The 24,433-nt window shown below is 42.7% G+C and overlaps 1 protein-coding gene across 2 annotated transcripts; it reads right to left on the bottom strand.

Moving 5' to 3' along the window:
* Positions 1 to 545: 545 nt before the first annotated feature.
* On the bottom strand, positions 546 to 23,564 carry herpud1 (homocysteine-inducible, endoplasmic reticulum stress-inducible, ubiquitin-like domain member 1). 2 transcript variants are annotated; one of them, XM_041191178.1, is made up of 8 exons: positions 22,941 to 23,564; positions 18,285 to 18,362; positions 15,727 to 15,804; positions 12,814 to 12,932; positions 12,601 to 12,723; positions 4,677 to 5,021; positions 2,337 to 2,484; positions 546 to 1,242 (listed from the first exon to the last, which is right to left on the bottom strand). In XM_041191178.1, the coding sequence occupies exons 1-8, from the start codon at positions 23,079 to 23,081 to the stop codon at positions 1,060 to 1,062; spliced, it is 1,215 nt and encodes a 404-aa protein (XP_041047112.1). In that variant the 5' UTR covers positions 23,082 to 23,564; the 3' UTR covers positions 546 to 1,059. The 2 variants fall into 2 exon arrangements, with proteins under 2 accessions (XP_041047112.1, XP_041047113.1); XM_041191179.1 differs by having other exon boundaries at positions 12,814 to 12,929; positions 22,941 to 23,562.
* Between the last annotated feature and the right edge of the window lie 869 nt (positions 23,565 to 24,433).

Here is a 24,433-nt window from a genome sequence, read left to right as displayed (position 1 = left end):
AATATCCCCATCCTCAATGATGGGGAAGCCCAGCACATCAGTGCAAACGATAAGGCTGAAGCATTTGCTACAATCTTCAGCCAGAAGTGCCAAATGGACGATCCATTTCAGCCTCCTCCGGAGGTCCGCAGTATCACAGATGCCAGACTTCAGCCAATTCAATTCACTCCATGTGATAGCAAGATACTACAAAGGCTATGGGCCCTGACCAAATGCTGACAAAAGTACAGAGGACTTGTGCTCCAGAACTATTAAAACTACTAAATTAAAAACAAATGATAAGGAAGATGCTCCGTTTAGTCTAACATCTGGGTTTAAATTATGAAAAACGTCAAAAATTAAAGAGTTAATAGAAAATAAATGGAACAGAAATCCAGTGTGTGGTTTCATAATCTGACGCATGACTTACATGACTCTCAGTCAGCACTATTTAATGGAAACCCAAAGTCTCAGCAGAGCAACACACACACTCTGCCTTCTGTCATAGGAGCTTTCAACAGGAACTAAAAGTGGGTCAGAGAAAACAGATCACGGGGAGCAGGCAGTTCGCACTTACATCAAGAATGCTTTTATTGTGCTTTTTGTTATGTAAGGTGAAAACTAGATTTACACCTGTGCAAAAATATCAACAATGCTCCTATTTCCAATAAATGCTCTTTGTAAAACTTACACAAGAGGGAGTAAGCACTTTTAACAGTGTTAAGTCATATTTGCAGAGATAAGTGTGTCATTGGCCACAGCTGTTAGAGAAATTATAAAGACGCTGTAAACTGTCACACACTGAGGAGTCATTCCATGATCCAATTTACAGCTTTACATGCTAATGAGTCTCAATTACACATTTTATAATAGTTCCATGTCTTTCCTCTAATAATTTACAAAATGTACATTTACATATCATATACTACCCTGTGCTCCATCTGGAATCACATTTAGAGACTCAATCACAGCAAAAACAGTCTGACTTCATTTTGCACAAAGCCCGGAAACACTGAAACTTGGATTGCACTTTTTAAAATAAAAATAAAGAATACATTGCAGTCCTTTGTAGAATTGGAATCAGTTCGCCACAATCTGGGGACCTTCAGGAATCAAAGAAGCAAAGAAGGTTTTGAAAAACACCCAGGCTTTATTCGCAAACGTGGTCCTATCCACCACAGCCTCTGGAGCCAGAGGGGCCTCTGTGATTTCATTGCTTCCAGAGTTACTCACTCCTTCAAGATCTTGATCTGGTGTCCCACTCTAAAGTTAACACACCAAACAGATCAGATTAGTATTCAAGAAGTATTTTACATATGTAAAATTTGACAACGAGCCACATATTAGGACAGAGAGCCAGGTTACAAGAAGTGTCTTCAAAGAAGTGTGCACATGAGAGAGAGGGAGAGAGAGAGAGCGAGCGTGTGTGGAGTGGAAGAGTTAGGGGAGGGAAGCTTTAGGGTCTAGGCTGCTGAAGGCATGGCTGTCAGTGGTGATGCAAAAAGAGCCAGGGACGCAGAAGGGACCAGATTGGAGGAAAATTGAGTTCTTGGAGGGTTGGAGGAAGTTACATAAATAGGGAAGGCAAGGCCATAGAAGAACTTAAAAAAGATGCAGTGACCACACTTGAAGCAGGGAGTATCTTGGCCATTACGGACTGGGCACTAACCAGATTTATTTAGACAGGTTCAGTATCAGCAAAGGGAACCTGAAGTCATCATTATGATAGCAGGATTACAAAAAATGTAACAGAGGAAGTGATGTAAGCTGTATAATAAGTACTGTAAGTTTCGATCTCTTGTTCTGCCACACTCTTTGCATAGAGATACATAGAATACACTGGTCTATAAGGTACAGTAGGAACATCGAGTGGACAATGGTGAATTGACAGCCCTTTTCATACCCCACCTGATTTCTCTTCTGAATGGAGTAGGCCATTCAGCCCACTGAACCTGCTCTGCCATTCAAAAAGAACATGGCTGATCATCTATCTCTTATGCCATTTTTCCCCACGTTGAGTGTTTAGTTGACACTCCTTAAAGGGCAGATTTGGTTTTTCGAAAGTCCTCCGACTGTCATCAATCTATTCCTGATGAGTAGATGGCCTGGAGATTTGCTCCAAGCCCCCCACGAACATGACTCGGCAAAGAGCACCTTGGCCTTCTCAGCCACTGCCTGGAATGACTGGCACCCAGAATTCCCCTTTCCCTTCAGTGGGTGCACCCTGTATTCCCAACTGTAGTAAGCAACTGTCTTAACAAAGCCACTGGATGGACTTTATTTGAACTCTGATCACCTGTCTGTATTACCATCTCCATATCCTCTATCCAAATAAACCAGGTGTAAATTCCACTGACCTCTTCTTGCACAATATCTTGGTGGTCCTGATTCTCTTGGAGTTCTTGGTTTACGTGATTCGGATCAGCTGCTTCTGCTGGTGTGTCGGCATTTGGTATTGGCTGTATCGGTGCTGGATGCCTGAATGGGAACCAACCAGCACGATGCCTGCAAGGGAAAGCACAGGATACACATTCCGTTATCAAGCAAACAGGAAAGCACACAGACCCCAGGAAGAAGGGCTGTTCAGCAGCACAGCATTTAGTCAGCAATAAGTTACCATGAGAGTGCAACAAAACTGAATACTAACTGGCAGAATAATCTGCCGGATGGTGTATGATCTGAATGGTAACCAGACCATCTGTTTTCAATGGGAATTGGGAGGTTCAATAATGAAGTGCACCATTTGGTGTGGTATGAGCCAGACAGATCAGCGTGCTGCTGTTCTATGTAGATTTAGTTAAACCTTAGCAGAGGCAGCACAGAGATGCCACTGTTTCTGCATCTCTGGCCAAGGCTGTAGTAAGTTATTAGCTAACAGGTGTCTTACTCGCTATCACGATCCCCCACTGGAACCTTCACGTGGGGAACTTTAAACTTTTAGTTAGTGGGCAGGAGCAAATCGGCAGTTTGTTCTATAATACTTTGTTGGAGAAGAGAAATCAGGTGGGGTGTAAAAAGGGCTGTCAATTCATCATTGTCCACCCAAAATATCCTGATCCACACACCACCATGTGTTGGTAAGTTGTGGGCAAAATTGAGCTTGTTTCATTCTCCCAAAGTTGAACAGCTTGCCACCATGGAAATCAATTAACTTTGCAACTACTCGAACCCTATGGAGACTTTCCAGAAAAGGTAGCAAGGTAAAAAGGCATTAAGTCACCTCAGAAAAAGATTCTAGCAAAGTCTGTTCAAAATGATATATTTTTACGATTCTTTTCCATACAGTTGATTTTCAGTAGATAAGATGTGGCAGGATTAGGGTAATTAAAACACCAGATAGCATAAACAAGGTGGATATAAGCCAGCCATTTTACTTCAGCTATTAGTAACAAAAAAGGGAACTTGAAAACAGCACTGAAACTAGTAAGCCTTAAATGAGATTAAAGACTAGAAGGAAACTCAATAGAACAGAATGCAGGCAGTAATTAGAGCTCCCCTATATGCAGTGTTTAGCACTGACCTCAGCAGTATGGATGAATTCTGTTTAATGATCTACTGGACTTTGCAGCTTTTAGTTTACTGAACCCTGACCCTTCTAGCCACAGCTCACTGAGATACGTCAAAGAGAACACAAAGGAAACAGGACAAACAAGCCAATTTAAACAAGCCACGTCATCGAATAAAGCTCTCTGTACTCCAACTCTCCAAGCTCTTATCGACCTTATTCCAGTTACTTCTGACATTCTCAGCTGTAAATTCCTCTAGAGAGAATTCTCTCTCCACTCCATACAACCCACACCAGCTTTCACTGTGTTAAAGAGCATTTCACAGGGCACCACTGCTTCATCGGGAAGGTAAACAGGGGCCGGAAGTTGGGACAATTACTCAAGGCTGCTCCATTCCCTTCCCATCAGTTTACTACAGATGGGATTTGTGAACTGTAGGGGTGTCAGGGGTTCTGGAGAATAGGCAGGAAAGTGGAGTTGAGGCCAAGATCAGATCAGCCATTATCTTATTGAATGGTGGAGCTGGCTGGAGGGGCTGAATGGCCTACTCCCCGTTCTTTATGCTCTTAACAGCATTGACAAGGCATTGGTTGCCTAGTTACTCTCCAGGTGGAGAAGGAGGGAGTGGGGATGATGGGGGTGGTAGTAGCTAATAATTGAAGCAAAAATACAAAGCTATTACGAACATAATTAACAATAACCAAACATTGTGTTAGGTTGTAAATCTACAATGATCTCTGGAAATCATGCTATTTTTAGAAATTAACCAACTGTTTTTAAAGATGATGCAGTTTAAAGAGTCACTGTGGCCTGGTTCAATGTTTCCAAAGCCAATTGTCAAAGTTAGTAACAGGTGAAGGATGTCAATAATGTAGTCAGCAGTGCAATGGCATCAAACATAGGTTTGCCAACTGTGACTGGACATGTTCCTGGAGGAGTTATTATAAGGTTTCACACCTCCAACTGCCCTGGCCAGTCAAACAGCCTTCCCCTGAACCCCAGTGTTACCGTAACTAATAAATTAAAGAGCTCAGAGAAAATGCCCCAATTACTTTTTTTTGCTACACTGCCAGGAAATGAAACTTTAACTCTTGGAGATTTTAGCTCTGGAGAGTTGATAGCCTGACCATTCGTTTAGATAGGGTGTGTGAATGAGAGCAAACTCCTTTCAAGGCACTGTGGAATACTCACAGGTATATCAGCAGAATGGCGCTCACCACTAACACCACACGGCTCAGGGATGAGTAGAAGTACACAATGCTGAGGAAAAAGCAGGCACGGGCAGCCAAGTAAAGCCAATCCAGCCAATCGCGGTTCAGCTCGTCATCATCATCCATCACCGGGCCTCCTTGAGCGTTCATCCGGAGGTTCTGGTTCGCTGGTGGGTTGTTGAGTTGAGGCAGGGGGACGTTCCGATCTGCCGCAAGATTGACCAGCGGGGGCTGGTTGGGTAGTGCTGGAGGCGTCCCTGGGGCGACCACTGGATGTTGCTGGGAGTTGGTGGCAGCAGCGGCAGCAGCAGCAACCGCAGCTTGACTGTAAAAGAAAACAATAAAATTCAGAAATAAATCCAATAATACCTGACTTGCTTTGTTACAAAAACAGAATTACCTGGAAAAACTCAGCAGGTCTGGCAGCATCGGCGGAGAAGAAAAGAGTTGACGTTTCGAGTCCTCATGACCCTTCAACAGAACTTGAGTTCGAGTCCAAGAAAGAGTTGAAATATAAGCTGGTTTAAGGTGTGTGTGTGGGGGGTGGAGAGATAGAGAGACAGAGAGGTTGGGGGGGGGGGGGGGGGGGGTGTGGTTGTAGGGACAAACAAGCAGTGATAGAAGCAGATCATCAAAAGATGTCAACGACACTAGTACAATAGAACACATAGGTGTTAAAGTTAAAGTTGGTGATATTATCTAAACGAATGTGCTAATTAAGAATGGATGGTAGGGCACTCAAGGTATAGCCCTAGTGGGGTTTTTTTTATATATAATGGAAATAGGTGGGAAAGGAAAATCTTTATAATTTATTGGAAAAAAAAGGAAGGGGGAAACAGAAAGGGGGTGGGGATGGGGGAGGGAGCTCACGACCTAAAGTTGTTGAATTCAATATTGCTTTGTTACTGGGTGGATATTGACTGCACTGTACAGGAACAGACAATTGGTCAAGGGTTACACAGAAACCTGAACAGTTTTATTAGCCCCATGAGAATACTTCTGGCCACTAATTAACTGAAGGGATAACTGACATTGATATTTATTTTAAAAAGGAACTAGGAGATTTCCCTTAGCATTGGTTACTGGCATCTCGAGGCGTGCTAGCCTAAGTATAATGACTGAATGGTTACAGAACAAGGGGTCGTTTAGCCCGCTGTGTCCATTCTGGCTCACTGCAAGAGCAACTCATCTAAGTCCCAGCACTCACTACCCCACCCCCAACCCCATAACCCTGCAAATGTTCTCTTTTCAGCTGCTTATCCAGTTCTCATTTCAAAGTCATGAATGAATCTGCCTCCACCACACACTCTGGCAGTACATTCCAGGTCCAAACCACTTGCTGTGTAAAAAGGTTTCTCCCTCACGTCGCTGTTGCTTCTTTTGCCAATCATCTTCAACCCTGGTGTCCTCTGGTTCTTAACCCTTCCACCAACGGGACCAGTTTCTCCTGCTCTGCTCTGTCCAGACCCCCTTATGATTTTGAGCATCTCTATCAGATCTCCTCTCAACGTTCTCTTCTCTAGGGAGATCAGCCTCAGCTTCTGGTGAAGAGTCATACGGACTCGAAATGTTAACTGTATTCCTCTCCACGGATGCTGTCAGACCTGCTGAGGTTTTCCAGGTATTTTTGTTTTTGTTTCAGCCTCAGCTTCTCCAATCTAACCACATAACTGAAGTCCCCACATGGGTGCTCTCCAGTGGTTGGAAGTTGGGTGTCAGATAGACTCGAATGAAACTGTGTTGTTTCCAGTTTTCCACTATCAGCTCATTCAGCAGAGCTTCAAGGGCAGACGTGGACATAGGAACAAGAGTCAGCCATTCAGCGTATACAGTTGTACTATAATTCTATTTAATCACATTTGATCCAATCCCTCTACCAAGTAAAAACCTATTTAAGGATGTAGTTGCACTAGAAGCGGTTCAGAGGAGGTCCACTAGATTGATTCCAGAGATGCGGGGCTTGTCTTATCAGGAGAGATTGAGCAGTTTAGGTCTATACTCACTAGAGTTTAGAAGGATGAGAGGAGATCTAATTGAGGTATATAAGATGCTAAAGGGGAAGACAAGGTAGACATGGATGTTTCCCCTTGTGGTGCATTCTAGAACGAGAGGCCATAGTTTTAGGCTAAGGGGTGGGAGATTTAATTCAGAGATGAGGAGGAATTACTTTTCTCAAAGGGGCGTGAATCCATGAAATTCACTACCGCAGAGTGCAGTGGATGCCGGGACGCTGAATAAATTTAAGGAGGAGATAGACAGATTTTTAATTAGTAACAGGTTGAACGGTTATGGGGAGAGGGCAGGAAATTGGAGTTGAGGCCAAAATGAGATCAGCCATGATCGTAATGAATGGCGGGGTAGGCTCAAGGGGCTGAATTGCCTACTCCTGCTCCTAGTTCTTATCAAGATCTTGAAGACTTCAATTGACCGATAATCCCCAGCCTTTTGGGGAAGAGTATTCCAGATTGCTTTTATCTGTTGCGTGTGAAAGTGCTTTCTGATTTGACTCCTGAAAGGATGCCTCTCTAATTTTAAGATTGTTGCTCTTTGTTTTGAGAAAGCAGAGCAGTGAAAGGCATGAAAACTCTTTCGTCACATTTACCATATACTGCGGTGTATACGTTGACCTGATGTATAAGACAACCCCATTTTCCAGCCCCAAAAATCATGGTTTTGCATTGGCGGTCTTCCTCAATTTTTCATCCCACAAATGGATGTTTTATTTCCCGGTACCTTGATACTGAGCACAAGGGATCAAGCAGGTGAATAGGCTGTGTTGTGAAGGCATGCCCACTTTTTGGATTGGATACCGGGGACATTTCAAACTGGCAACCAGTCACACCCAAGCTGGCTGTTCACTTTTGTACTCAGCGTGCAAGTCAACCTCCGTTTGTGGAGGGATTTTGTGACTTAAAAGTCAAGTTATGTGCCAACATCTACAGTAAAGGGATGGGGATGAGTAAAGGGAAGTGGAAAAATATGGTGACAAAAATTCAGAATGCTGATGGCAAGACACTAGAGACCCAATAGCTCAGCAGCAGCTTGTGCCAATGCTGAAGGAGGAGAGGATGAAGAAGTGACAGCAGTGGCAGATTTACCATGAAACAAACAACAGGGGGCCACAAAACTGAACACCGGACAGATCTAGCATACACTAGATTCTACAGAAATATGCTTCATAGTGCAACCATAAATACAAACAAAATGTTTCCATGCCCAATGAACTAGTGTCTGACTAATAGTTACAAAGTTAGAATATAACCATTTATCCAATGTAACACAGGACTACTTGCGTGCCAAACTGCATAAGCAGCAAGTGACAGACAGAGCTAAGCGATCCCACAACCAGCAGATCAGATCTAAGCTCTGCACTCCTGCTACATCCAGTTGTGAATGGTGGTGGACAACTAAACAATGCACTGGAAGAGGAGGCTCCACAAATATCCCCATCCTTAATGATGGGGGAGCCCAGCACATCAGTGCAAAAGACAATCTTTAGTCAGAATTGCCGAGTGGATGATCCATCTCGGCCTCCTCCGGAGGTCCCCAGCATCACAGATGCCAGTCGTCAGCTAGTTCGACTCATCCACGTGATATCAAGAAATGGCTGAAGACACTGGATACTGCAAAGGCTATGGGCCCTGACAACATTCCGGCAATAGTACTAAAGACTTGTGCTCCAGAACGTGCTGCACTCCTGGCCAAGCTGTTCCAGTACAGCTACAACACTGGCATCTACCCAGCAATGTGGAAAATTGCCCAGGTATGTCCTGTACACAAAAAACAGGACAAATCCAACCCAGCAATTACCGCCCCATCAGTCTACTCTCCATCATCAGTAAAGTAATGGAAGGGGTCATCAAAAGTGCTATCAAGCGGTACTTGCTTAGCAATAACCTGCTCACTGACACCCAATTTGGGTTCCGCCAGAGCCACTCAGCTCCTGACCGCATTACAGCCTTGGTTCAAACATCGACAAAAGAGCTGAACTCCTGAGGTGAGGTGAGAGTGACTGCCCTTGACATCGAGGCTGCACTTAACTGAGTGTGGCATCAAGGAGCCCTAGCAAAACTGGAGTCAACAGGAATCAGAGGGAAAACTTGCCACTGGTTGGAGTCATATCTAGCACAAAGGAAGATGGTTGTGGTTGTTGGAGGTCAGTCATCTCAGCTCTAGGACATCACTTCAAGAGTTCCTCAGGGTAGTGTCCTCAGCCAAATCATCTTCAGCTGCTTCATCAATGCTTCCTTCTATCATAAGGTCAGAAGTGGGCACATTCAGCATCACTCACGACTCTTCAGATACTGAAGCAATCCATGTTCAAATGCAGCAAGACCTGGACAATATCCAGGCTTGGGCTGACAAGTAACAAGTAACATTCGTGTCAGGCAATGACCATCCCCAACAAGAGAGAATCTAACCATCGCCCCTTGACAGTCAATGGCATTACCATCACTGAATTCCCCACTATCAACATCCTGAGGGTTAGCATTGACCAGGAACTGAACTGGACTAGCCATATAAATACTGTGGGCTACAAGAGTAGGTCAGGTGCTAGGAATCCTGCGACGAGTAACTCACCTCCTGGCTCCCCAAAGCCTGTCCACCATCTACAAGGAGTGGAGTGTGATGGATACTCTACTTGCCTGGATGAGTGCAGCTCCCACACACTCAGGAAGCTTGACATCATCCAGGACAAAGTAGTCCACTGGATGTCCACAAACATTCACTCCCTCCACCACTGATGCACAGTAGCAGCAGTGTGTACCATCAATAAGATACACTGCAGGAATTCACTAAGGCTCCTTAGACAGCATCTTCCTAACTCACAAGCACTACCACCTAGAAGGACAAAGGCAGATGGATGGGAACACCACCATCTAGAGGTTCCCCTCCAAGTCACTCACCGTCCTGACTTGGAAATAAATTGCTGTTACTTCACTGTTGCTGGGTCAAAATCCTGGAACTCCCTCCCTAACAGCACTGTGGGTGTACCTACACCACATGGACTGCAGTGGTTCAAGAAAGCAGCTCACCACCACCTTCCCAAGGGCAACTAAGGATAGGCCACAAATGCTGGCCCAGTCAACAAAGCCCACATCCCATGAATGAATAAAAAAAAATATTTGCAAGACTGAGTAAAATTTCTCTGGTATCTAACAGCCGATGTGAAAGATACAAATGAGTACAGAAATGCTATAGAAAGCGATCAATACAGCATGTGAAACGAAATTGAGAAACTGAACCCGATATTTCATGAAATACAACATGATCCTGTGTAAAAGATATGGAGGATCTGGAAAGAGACTGACAAACTTTCATGATCACATACATAATGTACATAAAAATGCGTGCTTTAGAAAATCTGATTTGAATTGAAAAGGTCATAATTCTGAGAAGAATAACAACTAATTTATCAAAAATACTTGTATAGTAAATCCCTGGGAGATGTGGAAACTTTTACTCATTTTTTTGAGAGTGCAATTAATACTAATTATAACCATCTTTATACTAGTTGGAGAAACATTGGCTACCCTCAATTAAATATTTAACTTTCCAATATTGACAGTCCTTGCCCAAGACTTCAAAGCTGAATAAACCGTTCAAAATATTTTTGTTCACTGTATCACATAGTGGTTACACATCAATTCCACCAAAAAATACCTGCATCAAAAGTGTGTGAGGGGGTTCAGTCAGCACTAGCTGCAGCTTTGACTGAGTTGCTACACTCAGAGTAAGTTCAGAGTGAACTTACATCCCAGACTGTGGTACATTCTATTCAAATGCTGACGGCTCCCTACTACTAGCAGGTTCAGTTTACCAAGAACTTCAATTCCATTCTGCTCTGTTTGCACAAGAGACGCAGGGGAGAAATTAAAACTAACTGTCCCATTATTTGAGTTGGATTCCATGTTCAATCTAAGTCTGATATACATTTTGGTCTCTTACTTTAAAGTATTCGTTACTCAGATGCAAGTTGCTCTAAACATGTCACTGCTATCAATAGAAATGGAAAAATAATTCCCTAATTGAAGTCAAATGAACTGAAAATATAACAGTCCATAATATGCATTAAAAGCAAATTTGACAAAGTAAATAAACCCTTTCAATTTTCACTCTGTGTAATCCCATGAAGGCCAAATTTGAATAAGATACACCCATTTTCCCCTAAATGGATTTTGATCTATACCTGAGTTGTGGAACGATTCGGGGATAATATGCATTTTATCATGCATTTGCCTCCTACAACGTGCAGAAAATGTTCTTTAAATTGCTGGCAAAAGCAGGATTTTACAATCCAATCTTTTTATTTTTGAAAATTAAAGTGAACAGTTTCACACAAGTCTCAATTCGAACTGTAACTGGAGTATTAACCAGCTGTAAAATATTCTTGGCATGTTTACTGTCACCGACAACAATAGGCAAAAGTTGGCAAATGGAATTTGATGGATTTAAAATTAAACAAATAACGCAAAATATCTACCAAGTGAGCATTCCACAAAATTAAATAAACCATTTCAATATTCACTTCATACAATCCCAACGCATCACAAAGTTAAGGAAAAATATTCCTGTTTTCTATAAAGTGATTTTGTTCAGCACTTGATTAGTGGAAAAGATTTATTGAGTAATATATCATTTGCACTTCTAACAGTTCTTTGATTTACAAGCTATGTTCTTTAAACTAATTATAAGGTGTTTAGTATCCAAACACTTATCTAAAGGAAGATGATTCACAGGATCATATGTCATTTACTGTGTAAAGTGTCCAAGAACAGCACAGGACGTTTCCCTGCCAGTAAACTGTTAACAGTAACATGAAATTGATAATTAGAGATTAATTTTCAGGCGCCCCGAAAATAAAGCTACACACAAGGCCCCACTAACTCTAAATCCTCCACTGAGGGACAAGCAAGCATTTAGCCACCTGAAGTGCAGTCATGAACTAGCAGTCAGACAGGGTTACCCTCTTTTCTGCTCCATGCCATGACCTCCATAGGACTTCCAGCATGCCTGAAGGAGAAGACGACAGATAGGAGGCCATAGCTGGCACTGACTCTGCCAGCCCTTTGCTGCATGCTAGCTGCAGGTGTGCAAGAAGCAAATGCCAGAGCTCTATATCTGGCTCCATGTTGGTTCAAAATCAGTGAAGGCAATATCCATGATTATCACCAAGGAGGTGCATCAGTGGCTGCTGATATAACTATATAACTTCTGGTGTCTTCTTGGATGAGGCCAGTCAGGCTTTTTAACCAGCTGGACATGCCTGTTTTCATCCAGATACTTAAAACAGCACAAATCGTAATTGGGGTGGGAGAGGGGTGCTGAACTTTCAGATATCTTAGTGCTGCCAACGTTCCCTATCTCTTTGGGAATAGGAACCTCTGACTGGACTAATCACCTGCCAAAGGCAGGGAGAGGGCCTGTTCCCTTTTATCTACAGAGGCATGTGCAGGTACTAGTAGGAGCTTTCTCCCATTGGTTCTGTTGCTGCTGCAGCATTTCCCTACAGTCAAAGAAATTTGTTGTGGGAAGTGAGGCATTTCAAAGCAGTGGCACAGTGTTCCCAAATTGTAAATGTTTTGAATATTAATAATGCTAAATAACCTTCACTTACTTTCAAATTTCAAGTCAAGAGATATCTAAAATACAATAACTCATCAAGTAATGGGCATATTGGGTTTGAGATTATTTGGCTACATTCGCCATGGGGCAATCTCTCCATTAACAAATGGTGGTACATACAAGAATAGAGAGAGCATCATTCATTGCTTGTAAACAACACCAATCGATGGTCATAATATTGTAGCAAAACTGGAAAAAGGTGCAGTGTGAACCAGGAATTACCCCAAGAAAACCCCTTCACATTTAAAGATAACCCAAAGAACAAGTTAAATACTTACTATTGCATATAATACTGCCTCGCGTACATCTGCTGGAGCCAAACGATTTGCTGAGAGCTGTACAGATTGTATGCAGCTAGGCCAGACATTCCCACTGGTCTCTGGGGCACTTCTCCTGCAGGCCTTTCAATGACAAATTGAAGACCAATTAAAATACATATTAAATGAAGAAAAACATCAATCTGTGATGAAAGAGACTCTCTTCATACTTACCAGATACCATATGCCCAAGGAAAGGATGCAGGCCCTCTGTGACGGAGGCCATCTGCAGCTGCTGTTGTGGGAACAGTGAGGGTTTCCTGGCCAGAGGCTCTAGGCGTAGCTTCTTCCTGCTTACAGGAACAAGAGAGATAAAGAAAAGTCAACTTGCTACTCAGGCCTAGTAGAGTGTGCAGGGGAAAAATGAGCAGTGGACAGAGGAACAAGCTGATGTCAATCAAACTTACTGTCTGATATTTTCTTTATTTTGTCCTTTAAATGCACTTGGGAAAAGTTAGTTTTGACCTATTCCCAGTACAGCAATAACTCACAACTACAGCTCTGTGACAGTCTTTCCACTATGCTCATTTTTTCCTCTATTCAGCAATCTATGGCTTACACTTTCCAATACCAAGAGTAGATATGCTAGAGTCTTCTTGTTGTATTTTTAAAAATATTTGTTCACGGGACATGGGCGTCGCTGGCTAGGTCAGCATTTATTGCCCATCCTTAATCACCCTGAGGGCATTTAAGAGTCAACATATACACGAGACAAGGACAACAGATTTCCCCCATAAAGGACATGAGTGAACCAGATGGGTTTTTATGATAATCAACTAAGGTTTCATGGTCATCATTAGAATATTCCAGATTTTTATTGAATAAATAGAGGCCTGCCATGGTGGGATTTGAACCCTGGTCCCTAGAACATTACCCTGGGTCTCTGGATTATTAGCCCAGGGACAATGCCACTACGTCATTGCCTCCCCAGTTTTTGCCCAATGCTCCATTTGACCCCAAAATGGAAGCAATTCACATCCCTGGACAAAACAATTGGTTTTAGGCTGGATGCTCGGTAAAGGCTTCGGCTCCGTCTCCTCAGCTGCAAGCCTCAATAGGGCAAAAATTTATCTTGGGCTATAGCAGCCTGTTTTGCGCTTTGATTTTCTACTCCATCAAAGTCAGTAGGCAGGCTACCTGTTACTTACCTACAATGAATTTCTACCCCAATGACACTGACTAAATCCATTCACAAAAAATTAGATTTATTCAATTCCAATGCACAAGGTGTCAATTAAAAATTAAATAGTAGAATCCAGAATGGCAATAACTTCCAATTAGATTCCTCCTCTGTGGGATTTTAGCAGAAGACCGAAACCAATTAGGATATAAATAACCTGCTCTCAGTTCATGACACAGCTGGGCATTTTGCATTACAAGTATGCAAATCTTCAGAGCAGGGGACAACATTTGTTGAAAATAAGTTTGTGTGCTTCGCACTGAACCTGCTCTCATCCTGTGGGTGGCTTTCATGACTGTTCGAAGCAGAAAGTGAGAAGCTTCACACTCGTCTGACTGCATTTCTTCGTGATGTATCTCAATAGCTGGGCTAATCCTTTTCCTCCATAGCATAGTAACATACCACTTTAAAAATACTCTTTGTACTTCAGTGCTACACTGTTCGACTCCCATAAGGATTGAACATTTTCACCCTCAATACACTAAAAAATATAAAGCTGCAACACAGAACCGCAGTCCTTAAGCTTTTATTTCCATTTTGTGTATATGGATCTATATTTAGGTATACATATCAAGTGTTGATGTTAACAAACATTCTGCTGCTTTGAACGTACAAGAAAAAAAATGACCCAAGCACTTCAAGGAGAAAGAGAGTAATTCCTGTTAAACCTTTGTGGAAGGTAAAAGAGGGAACAGAGGGTTTGGTCAAAGAGGTGGGTTTTCAGGTGGTTCTGAATGGCAAACAGAGAAGCAGAAGTTTACAGGGGCAGTCCAGAGAGTCCCAGAACTTGAAGACTCTGCCACCAATAGTACAGAAAAAGCAAACTTGTTTATATATAGTGCCTCTCACATCTCAGGACAGCCCAAAGTGCTTTACAGACAATTAACTGCTTTAAAAGTCAGTCACTACTTGTTTGAAAGGTAAACGTGGCAGTCAATTTGCATGCAGCAGGTGCCCACAAACACCAATGAGATAATGATAGTTAATGTGAATTAGTTCAAGGGATGAATATAGACCAGTGCACTCCAAGAAATAACCCTGTCCTTCAAATACTGTCAGGGTATCTTTGCCATCCACCTGAGGGGGCCTCAGTTGAATGTCCAAATCATTGAGATAGTGCAGTTCTGTACTGAAACGTCAGCCTAGATTACATGCTGACGTCTCTGGAACTGGTTTTGAACTATCAAAGTCAGAAGCAGGAGGTGAAGAAAGGACATTCAGACGAATTACGGTCGCAGAGGTCCTAATATCACCAGAGTAAGTGGCTTAGAGGAGTTACTAAAACTATATAGTTAAAGGGTGGTGCCACACCACCAACTCAGTCTCTTTCTCAGTTAATAATTCACCAATTCAAACATTTTGCATCCATAACATGCGAAGCCAGCATTATCCTCTACCCCACCCTCATTATATAAATCGTGGAATGGGAAGAACTGCACAAGAGGTCTCAGTGGCGCCATTCGTTCACTTGCTCTTTGATCATTTACCATTCAGCTGAAGTATTAACAAGAAACTAATTAACTTCCAGTTCAGATTAGAGGAACGTGAGCTCGGCACCAAATCAAAAGACACATCAAAATCGTTAGTGAGTCATGGAGGAGATGGAATGGATAATGATCTTCTTTGATGCCCAGCTTCCTACATAAGAATGAGCAATCTGCAGTTCTTTGCTCAGTTTAAAGCTTCTAGTTTGCAGTTACTGTGGCAGTTGTTTTGATTTGTACAACGGCATGTGACTTACATTTTATTCAACTGAATATCAAGCTAAACAAAGGCCACAATTCCCTTGGTCTTGATCTCAGAGGATGTTGGTCATATTTCCATTTGCAGTGATGCAGCCTTATAAAGCTCCCCATGCTATACAGTGTGCATGCAGGTGCGTACTTCCCCTGCTTTTTCCCTTTTACCTTCACATTTGCTGCTTGTGTAGATTCAGATCCACTTCTCAAGTTACAGACCAGGTGAAGGGTGTGGTATTGGTCGCTCTGCAGGAGACAAATGAGAGACACAAGACATTTAGCACAAGACCCACTCTAGGTATTTCTGGATTTCCGGCAGCAACTGGTTGGCAAGGCACCCAAAGGAATGCCCTTTAACTTGTGTATTTGGATTTATATTTCCCCAATGCCGTCAGTGTAAAGAAATATTTATTTTAAATCAAGACCCTTTAGCTTTTTTATGTAAAGAAACAATTTTGCAAATAACTAATATCTGAATATTATTATTGAAAAGGGAGACACCAACTTGTTAACATAGTTCGATTGAAGTCTTTAGTTTACTTCAGCTGGTACCAGGTGATGTTGTAACCCATTCCTGTGATATGTGTCCATGAACTCAAACATAAAGGTAAAAACCAGTGCTTATATAATAATGCATAGCTTATATATAGTTTCAGCACATGGCTGTTGTAAACTGGGGAAGTTGCGTGACCAGCTTAACTGAGAATAACCAGCAGTTACTTGTTTAGCATTACAGCTCACAAGCCTTTCACCCCTGGTACCTGGGAACAAATCCAGCCCAGAGGTGAAAATCTCCTCTAATCAGATATGCGCTTGGGTCAATCCAAACAACATTCTTAGTAACCATGAGACCATAGCATAATTCATTTCTGATTGGCAACTCCAATTAGAGGGGTCATAGGCCTTTGCAAGACTCATTAGTGCTGCAGGGGATTGTAGCTAGAATTAAAGCTCTCTGCTAGGGAACTTCACTCTGCCTAATCTGTGCTGTAGCTGACCTGCGAGTACTGCACTTTATCCCTATTGCCACATTCAGTGTCAAAGTGTTGCACTGACATCATCACCCTGATAAGCAATAGATATTCAACAAAATCACACTAAATTAATGACTACTTCAGTGAAACAACACAGTCCTGTGTCCCCACTCTCTATATGACTTCACACGATTGAGTAAATGCACACACATTACAAGGATTAAGAGAGGAACCAACTTGCATTCTTATAGCACCCTATCATGATATCAAAGTGCTTTACAGCCAATGAAGCACTTTTTGAAGTGTAATCAATCTTTTAATGCAGGAAATGCAACAGTCAACTTTTTTTGTTATTCTTTCATGGAATGTGGGCATCACTGGCTAGACCAGCATTTGTTGCCCATCCCTAATTGCCCTCACGAAGGTGGCGATGAGCCGCCTTCTCGAACCGCTGCAGTCCATTTGCTGTAGGTGCACCAACGGTATTGTTAGGGAGTTCCAGGAGTTTTGATCCCGCAACAGTGAAGGAACAATGATATATTTCCAAGTCAGGATGGTGTGTGGCTTCGGGAGGAACTTGCGGGTGGTGATGTTCCCACGTATCTGCTACCCTTGTCCTTCTAGGTGGTAGTGGTTGTGGGTTTGGAAGGTGCTATTAAAGAACGTTGGTGAGTTGTGGCAATGCATCTTGTGCATGGTACACACTGCTGCCACTGTGCGTCGGTGGTGGTGGGAGTGAATGTTTTAAATTGGCGAATGGGATATCGATCAAACAGGCTGCTTTGTCCTGGATGGTGTTGGAGAAGCACTCATCCAGGCAAGTGGACAGTATTCCATCACTCTCCTGACTTGTGCCTTGTAGATGGTGGGCATTCTTTGGGGAGACAGGAGTCGAGTTTCGTGCAGGCATAAGATAAATCATCAGATGTGTTTGAATGATATCGGCTGAGGGCCAAATATTACCATGGAATCGTTTACATCTGAGAGAGCTTAACAACTCATGTGAAAGATGGCACCTTCAACAGTGCAGCACTCCCTTAGCACTGCGCTGGAGTATCAACCTAAAATACAGGTATGTGCTGTAATGGGACTTGGACCTGCAATCTCCTGACTTATAAGTACAAGTGCTACCAACTGAGCCAATGCAGATATAAATTTAAGAACATAAGAATAGGAACAGGACTAAGAGTAGGCCATATGGCCCCTTGAACCTGCTCTGCCATTTAATACGATAATGGCTGATCTGATCTTAGCCTTGACCCTACTTTCCTGCCTGCTCTCCATCACCCTCAACTTCCCTATAGTTCAAGCATCAGTCTTTCTTAAATATATTTAATTACCCAGTCCCCACAGATCCCTGGGGTACAGAATTCCAAAGACTCATGACCCTCAGGGAAGAAATTCCTCTTCATCAGTCTTAAATGGTGACACCTTTTTCTGAAACTGTGCCCCCTAGTCCTAGAGGAGGAACACCCTCTCAGCACCCACTCTGTCAAGCCCCCTCAGAATCTTATATTTCATCAAGATCATCTGAAGGTCTTTTCAGGGAGAGAGAAAGTTCTCACTCTTCTATCCCCATTAATTGCACACATTAAATCAATAAATAATTCCAAAAATCATGACCGAACTCATCAGTTTTTGTGTTTAACTGAAAAATGCCAATATTCAATTCTATTCAGCCACACAAGCTGTTTATCGTGTGAGGAATATTTTGTTGCTTTCTTGCCTCTACTAGGGGCACACAGCACTGACCTTGCGTAGCACGTCCCTCAGTAAAAGATGGTCAGGCAGCAGCTTTCCTGAATAAATCAGCCGTTGCTCGGATTCAGCCTGATAAAACAAACATATGCAGCAGGTGATCAGTCACAGATACAGTTGGCACTGGATGTGTGGAGTTGCTTTCAATCCTCCTGACATTTCAATGACACTCCTTTTATTCACACTGCCTTAAGCAAAGTGGTCTTGGATTGGCTCCGAGTCTTATGTGGATGTGGCATACTGTGCCATAGCATAACAAATAACATTTACTTGTACAAGTGTCATTGTGCTTCAAAGTTACTTGCTTTCAACAAAGCACTTTTAAGACACTTCTGGGAGAAGTGCATAGGTGCTACATGAATGTAACTTTTACTCTTTAGGACAAATCAGCCAGAAAGCTGCAAGAGATTCTGGGGAACCTAAACAGTGATCGACAAGTGCTAACACAGCCATTGCTGCCTTAGGCTATCTTTATATGGTGCCTCAAACAAACAGACTGTCTTGTATCTATAATTGCACCACACCAGTCTCAGGGAAATGTAAAAGTGCTTCAGACAAGTTTTTTTTTGAAGTGCAGTGATTGGCATTAGGCAAACACAGCTGCCAGTCTCTGGTCATTTACCTCCTTGCTGTTTGTCAATTCTTGATGTGCAGTCAATTTTTGGTTATTTCGTTGTGTTCATTGAGGGAGGAATGTTAGTTGGGGCACCAGGAAAACTCCCTGCCACAGTTGACTTGAAGAAGAATCTGAAGCATTAGAGTTGATGGTTCACTGATGAAAGGCAGCCACTGCTGTTAGCACCGGATTCAGTGTGCATAACTTGCTTTGTTTGTATCTTAATGTATTCATTAAAAAATGTTTCAATTGCTTTAGTAATTCAGCAGGCTGTTTTCAACTTCTACTAACTATCTCTCTTTCTAACAGACAGGGCCTGGTTGGTAAATAATGTTAGTTAAAATCACGAGAGTGCACTCTATAGAATTTTGCCCAACTTCCTCCCCCGAGTCATACAAACAAGTGACACAAAGCCTGCTAATGTCACAGAAATAGGGTTGACACTATTCCACCTGGCACCGTGTAGCAACAGCATCACATTCAGTTCCAGCTGTCTGGAACCTCTATCTGAAAGTATGTGTTTGAAGTAACATCTGCTTTCGACTACTCTTACAGAAAGATAAGTGCACTGAAGGCAGTTGGAAGACCATGCTATATATGAAAGGGGAAATTTTTAAAGAAGTGGCTGAATATTATGAAGCATGTTACAATGAAGCATAATAACTGACCCAGAACATTACAGAGCAGAAACTGGGCTGTCAGCCCATCAGATCTGTGGCACTGTCTTTATCCATGAGCCAGCTACTCCAATTCCACCCTCCTGGCATGCTTGTTTTCCACACTAATATCTCAGTATTATCTGATTCTTTTTTAATAAGGTCCACAGACTGTGTTTTAACAATGGCTTGTAGTGAATAATGCTACATTCCAAGCACCAGGCCATTTATTGTCAAATGTGCTGTTTATACCTCAGCTATTCATTGATATCCACAGCTTTCAGCCAGCACACAGTGGGGACTACTCAATATTTGTTGTCTGGGAGAAAAGAGTTTTAAAACAGTTTTAAAAGGCTATCTTGATTTGTGTTATGATGTGTCTATTGGCTCAGTTTAAACATTTGTCTTGCTGGGGAGGGCACAAATAATGCATTGGATTATTACACTGGGGGATAATGACTCAGTGTTCTCACTGGGAAGTGTAATGGTGAGCATGGAAAACTTCCACATTGTGCCCACTTGCCTATAACAACAAAACACATAATTACAAATTTTGTCCTCCCACAATCTCCCACAAAGCATCTACATCATGTCAAGCTAAGGTACTAATGGCTACATGTCTGCCACTGACTGTGCAGCAATTTGAGGTGACGTGTTATGGGAATCATAAGGTGGGAACTTAAGCTAGTTGTCTTCAATGTTATGAGGTCGCCTAGGTTGTTTCTGAAGAAAGCAGGAAATGAGCCCAATGTTAGCATTGCCGATTTTACCCAGTGATGCAAGCAACAAACAGGAAGCCCAGTCATAACACTGTTGCTATTACCAGTAAAGCGAGTGTGACATTAGTTGAGCCACAATAGTGAGCTAGCCCAATGTTGGCACTGTAGGTATTACCAATAATGTGAGAACACATTTTAACCCATGTAAAAAAGACAAGAATCTTTTATACAAATGAATAAACAGTGAACACCTGCTTGATTCTCTGGCAACAATGACCATTTGCAGGTGACTACTTATCAACTCAGAGACAGCTGAGGGAGTGGGCTTAGGTAGGAGGGAGCAGTGTAGTTTCTCGACTCAGATTAATTTAGGGGTCGGGAGAGGGGTCAGGGACATTTTATAGATTATTTTAAAATATTGTGGTGGAAACAACAACTTTTAAAAAACTAAGCCTCCAAAATTAAAAATAGAAATCTATTTCTAATATATCATTGGATGATATTAAGATATCATTGAATGTGATTATATATTTTAAAGAAAGATTTTTAAAATCACTGATATTTAGCAGTGCATAGAATGTGTAGCTGCTTCACATCTCTGGGCTTGAAAACAAACTAAACCAATGCAAAGCCATCTAAGTTTGTATTTTAACACAATATGTGCAAAAGTCTAGAAAAATTAGTTTTACTCATACCTAATTTCACTGTAAGAGTGCATCAACTGATTAGACATTTCAGTCCCTTTGGTCCCTGGATATGAAACCTGTGTGAAAAGCCCCCAGTTCCTCTCAGCCGACCACATTCTTACTGATATAGATAAGTCTGCCAGGTAATATGGTCTTAAGATAACAGCATCTCTTTTGAAAGGATATAATTTGTTGACTTTAAGTCAGTGTTGCACATTGTATTCAGAGCAGAGAAAGGTAACATTTTTCAAACTGAATGTTCTTGAAACAGATTCCACCTGATCCCCACTTTAAGGACTTACTGCTATACCTTACCAACTGGAAAAGGCAGACTGTTTCAGCTCAAGTGTGTGCAATGCTAACTTGTGATTTGTACTTCCAAGCTTTTCAGATCCGTGGCAGCAAATATAACATTGCTATACTACTGTTACAGCTTTCCGAAACTTATATTTACAATTAGTTTTCTCTTTCTCCCTTCTCTTTCTCTCTGTTGAATGTGTCGACTCCTGGAGTCCTCCAGTACTTCCCCCAAATATCTTATGCATGATTGTCAACAGGCTATTGGGCTGTATAGTGCATCACAGCTATTCTGTCATCATTTGAAGACTGGACATGTTCACTTCCAGAAGGGGGAGCTACACTGACCAGAAGGTGAGCTTGGGACCGACATGTCTTCTTTCACCCAAGGACACTGAAGCCAATCAAAAATCCACTCATATCACTTTGCTGGGATGCACCAAAGATTGGGAATGCACCTTGTGATACATGTGTAAAAGTTGAATCTGATTGTACTTATGTGATGTGATTTTGAAATGTTCTGCCAGATATTTTATGAATAAAGTATATATTTTCAAAAAAAACATCAAAGATTTGGAATTAAACCTGGGATTTTTCCATGTGCTTCATCTGCTTATTGCCTATCATAGGAACTTCAAAATACAAATAAAGAGGTAATGGCTATGCATAAAGTAACAATTATTTCTTGTTTAAGGGGCAGATGCCAAATTAGGCAAATTGGCTTCTGTTCCACATTAGCATTCCCAAGGTTCAGAAAGCAGGATATTGAAAGGTGTAAAAATTGTACCCATGGTGAGAGTGTGGGTTCCACCTGAAATATCCAGTGACTCTAGGATGCTCAAGAATTGTTAAATGTCAATGGCTGCCTTCCTTACATTTCAGAGGGGAGATCACTGTACCAGATTGTGATCAGTTGTGCGATCAGTTATGAGTCACAGAACAGTGGGCAGGTCAAACTTTGGGATCTAAACTCATCCTAAAGTAATGAAGGCTCTTAGCTTTTACACACAATCCTCATTTCAAAGAGAGTTCAGGGCATCTAGTGTGGGGTTAACTACATGTAGGAAAATTATACATGTATCTGATAAAAAAAAATCAAGTTGGGCATTTTCTGGAATTCAGAGATCATTTTAGAATCTATAGTCAATTGGAAGAAAAACAAAAAGCAAACAGCAAACTCTTGAACATATAGTTGCTGTAAACTGTATTTAACGTTCACTAAAGTTAATACTGTTCCATCCCCACCCTGTATCATTACGAGTGGTGAATAAGAAAGTAGAGCAAGTCAACTGTCTCTCGCTCCCCCAACGCCAGTTTCTGCTTTAGATTCCGTAGCTTGCTGGGAACATGTTGTACAGGATTGGCCAAGGTGCACGAAGCTGAGACAGCCCCTGCTGGATCTCCGCCAAAAGGTTCGGTACTGGCTGCTTTGCCCTGTTTGAATGTCTGGGTCCTTAAAAGTTTGGGAAGAGCGGCTGTAAAGTGCCAGCTGAATCCCCACTGTAAGCCGCGGGTCTACAAGTTGACAGGAACATTGAACTAAACTTTACAGGAATACTGTCACGCGACCAAGATTTCTACATAAGCAGTAAACTGGGCTCCCAGTCCCTGGTATTAAAGGCGCACGGGTTAAATGCGCCGGCCACAAGCTCGGTCAAACTCTTTAGTTTACTTACTGGGTGACTCGGGTACTTATCGCTCAGTTCAGTTTTCAGTCTCTTCACGGTCCAGCCCAGCTCCGCTTGGACCTTCTGGTCCTCGTACCGTTGGTTGGGCGCCTTAATGAGCAAAGTCACCGTCTCCTCGGCCGTCCCCATGACTGGCTTCCTGATGGGAGCTGCTTTCTCTTCAATCCAACCAACCTTCCCAGCGACGCAAGAGCTCGCCCAGCCTCCTGGAAATACTCGTTCGGCGGGGCTGTGAACAGCACGATGATCATAAACAGGAGTCCTTACCGGGCTGGTCAACCTCTCTTTCCGATGGTGAAACGAAGCTCGGCTGTGGGGCAAGTCCGGCAGCTCCGGCTCGAAGCAACTTTTCCTCTCCCTTTACTTTGAAGCGACTTATCCTGTTTTCGTGTCGGCCCGTCCTCTGCTGCCAAAACCAGCGTGTGGCTGCCGGCGATTGGTCGACTGGAGGAGCGACGTGGAGCTCGGAAAAAAACACACACACAGTGCAGCTGGGAGGGAGGGGGGGAATCCCCGCCTTCTCTGCGGGGCTCAGTCACCCCGGGCCGCCCAGCCCAGCGGCTGATGCAATGTCCGCTTCAGTTCAATCACAGGCTGTCCCGGGGGGAGGACATCAGCAGCAGCACCTCCCCCAACACACAAACCCGCAACACACAAACCCCCAACACACACACTTCCCCACCCACCCCTCGCGCGCACGCGCACGCACACCCAACACACCTCCTCAACACACAACCCCACCCCCCCCCCCACTCTCCCTGGTTTTTATTGTGTGACTCGGGACTTATTTTATCTCAGTATGAATGGCCCTTGATAAGAATAAGGTTCCCTATCTCTGCTGTAGCAGATGCTTAGGACACTATTCTCGGAATCCCTACAATGAATTCCCATAATCATTGACAGTGAGTGAGCCTTCATCATTGGTTGAAAACAGCCATTAAAAAAATGTTGATTCTGTTTTCACATGGGGTTACTTTGTAGAGAAGTGTATGTTTGGTTTCCACCATAATTTATGTCTCCCAACCATAATCTTGTAAGCGGGGGGTGGGGGCATGTGGTTTACAATGACGCCAATGGCCTTCAGGGGAAAAAAGGGACAACGGGGGGGGGGGGGGGGGGGAAGCAGATGAGAAATAAGACTTTTACAAAGAAAAGAGAGCAAGTCACCCGAAAAAAAAAGTTCTCATCACAGGAGTGGGATCAAAGGAAACGTAGGTTCAAGAGAGGTTAAAGTAAGAAAGAACAAAATTTGAGGTTAAACAAAATGACACAACAGAACAGGGCTGTAAAGATATAGGGGGGAGAACTGGGGTTTGTCAAAAGAGCAACATTGAAAAAAACTGTGGGAGAGGGGGAACCGCCTTAAAAATGCAAATAGTCTGCCATCGGAAAAGTTGCTGCTCGACTTTATAATGATGCAATGGGACTGGAAGGACCATATCATGTGATCTTCCCCAGCCCTTGACTGGAAAGAATATTTG

This window comes from Carcharodon carcharias, chromosome 7 (genome assembly GCF_017639515.1).
Source record: "Carcharodon carcharias isolate sCarCar2 chromosome 7, sCarCar2.pri, whole genome shotgun sequence".
In the NCBI taxonomy this organism is placed as follows: domain Eukaryota; kingdom Metazoa; phylum Chordata; class Chondrichthyes; order Lamniformes; family Lamnidae; genus Carcharodon; species Carcharodon carcharias.
The sequence above is the reverse complement of the archived record's forward strand: the minus strand, read 5'-3'. Positions and strand labels throughout refer to the sequence as shown.

Coding starts and splice junctions, on each gene's coding strand:
- herpud1 (XM_041191178.1), bottom strand. CDS start 23,081: ATGGGGACGGCCGAGGAGACGGTGACTTTGCTCATTAAGGCGCCCAAC. Junction 12,933..15,726: donor CACAAGCAGCAAATGTGAAG/GTAAAAGGGAAA, acceptor TGTTCCTGTAAG/CAGGAAGAAGCTACGCCTAG. Junction 2,485..4,676: donor GCCATTCTGCTGATATACCT/GTGAGTATTCCA, acceptor TTTCCCTTGCAG/GCATCGTGCTGGTTGGTTCC.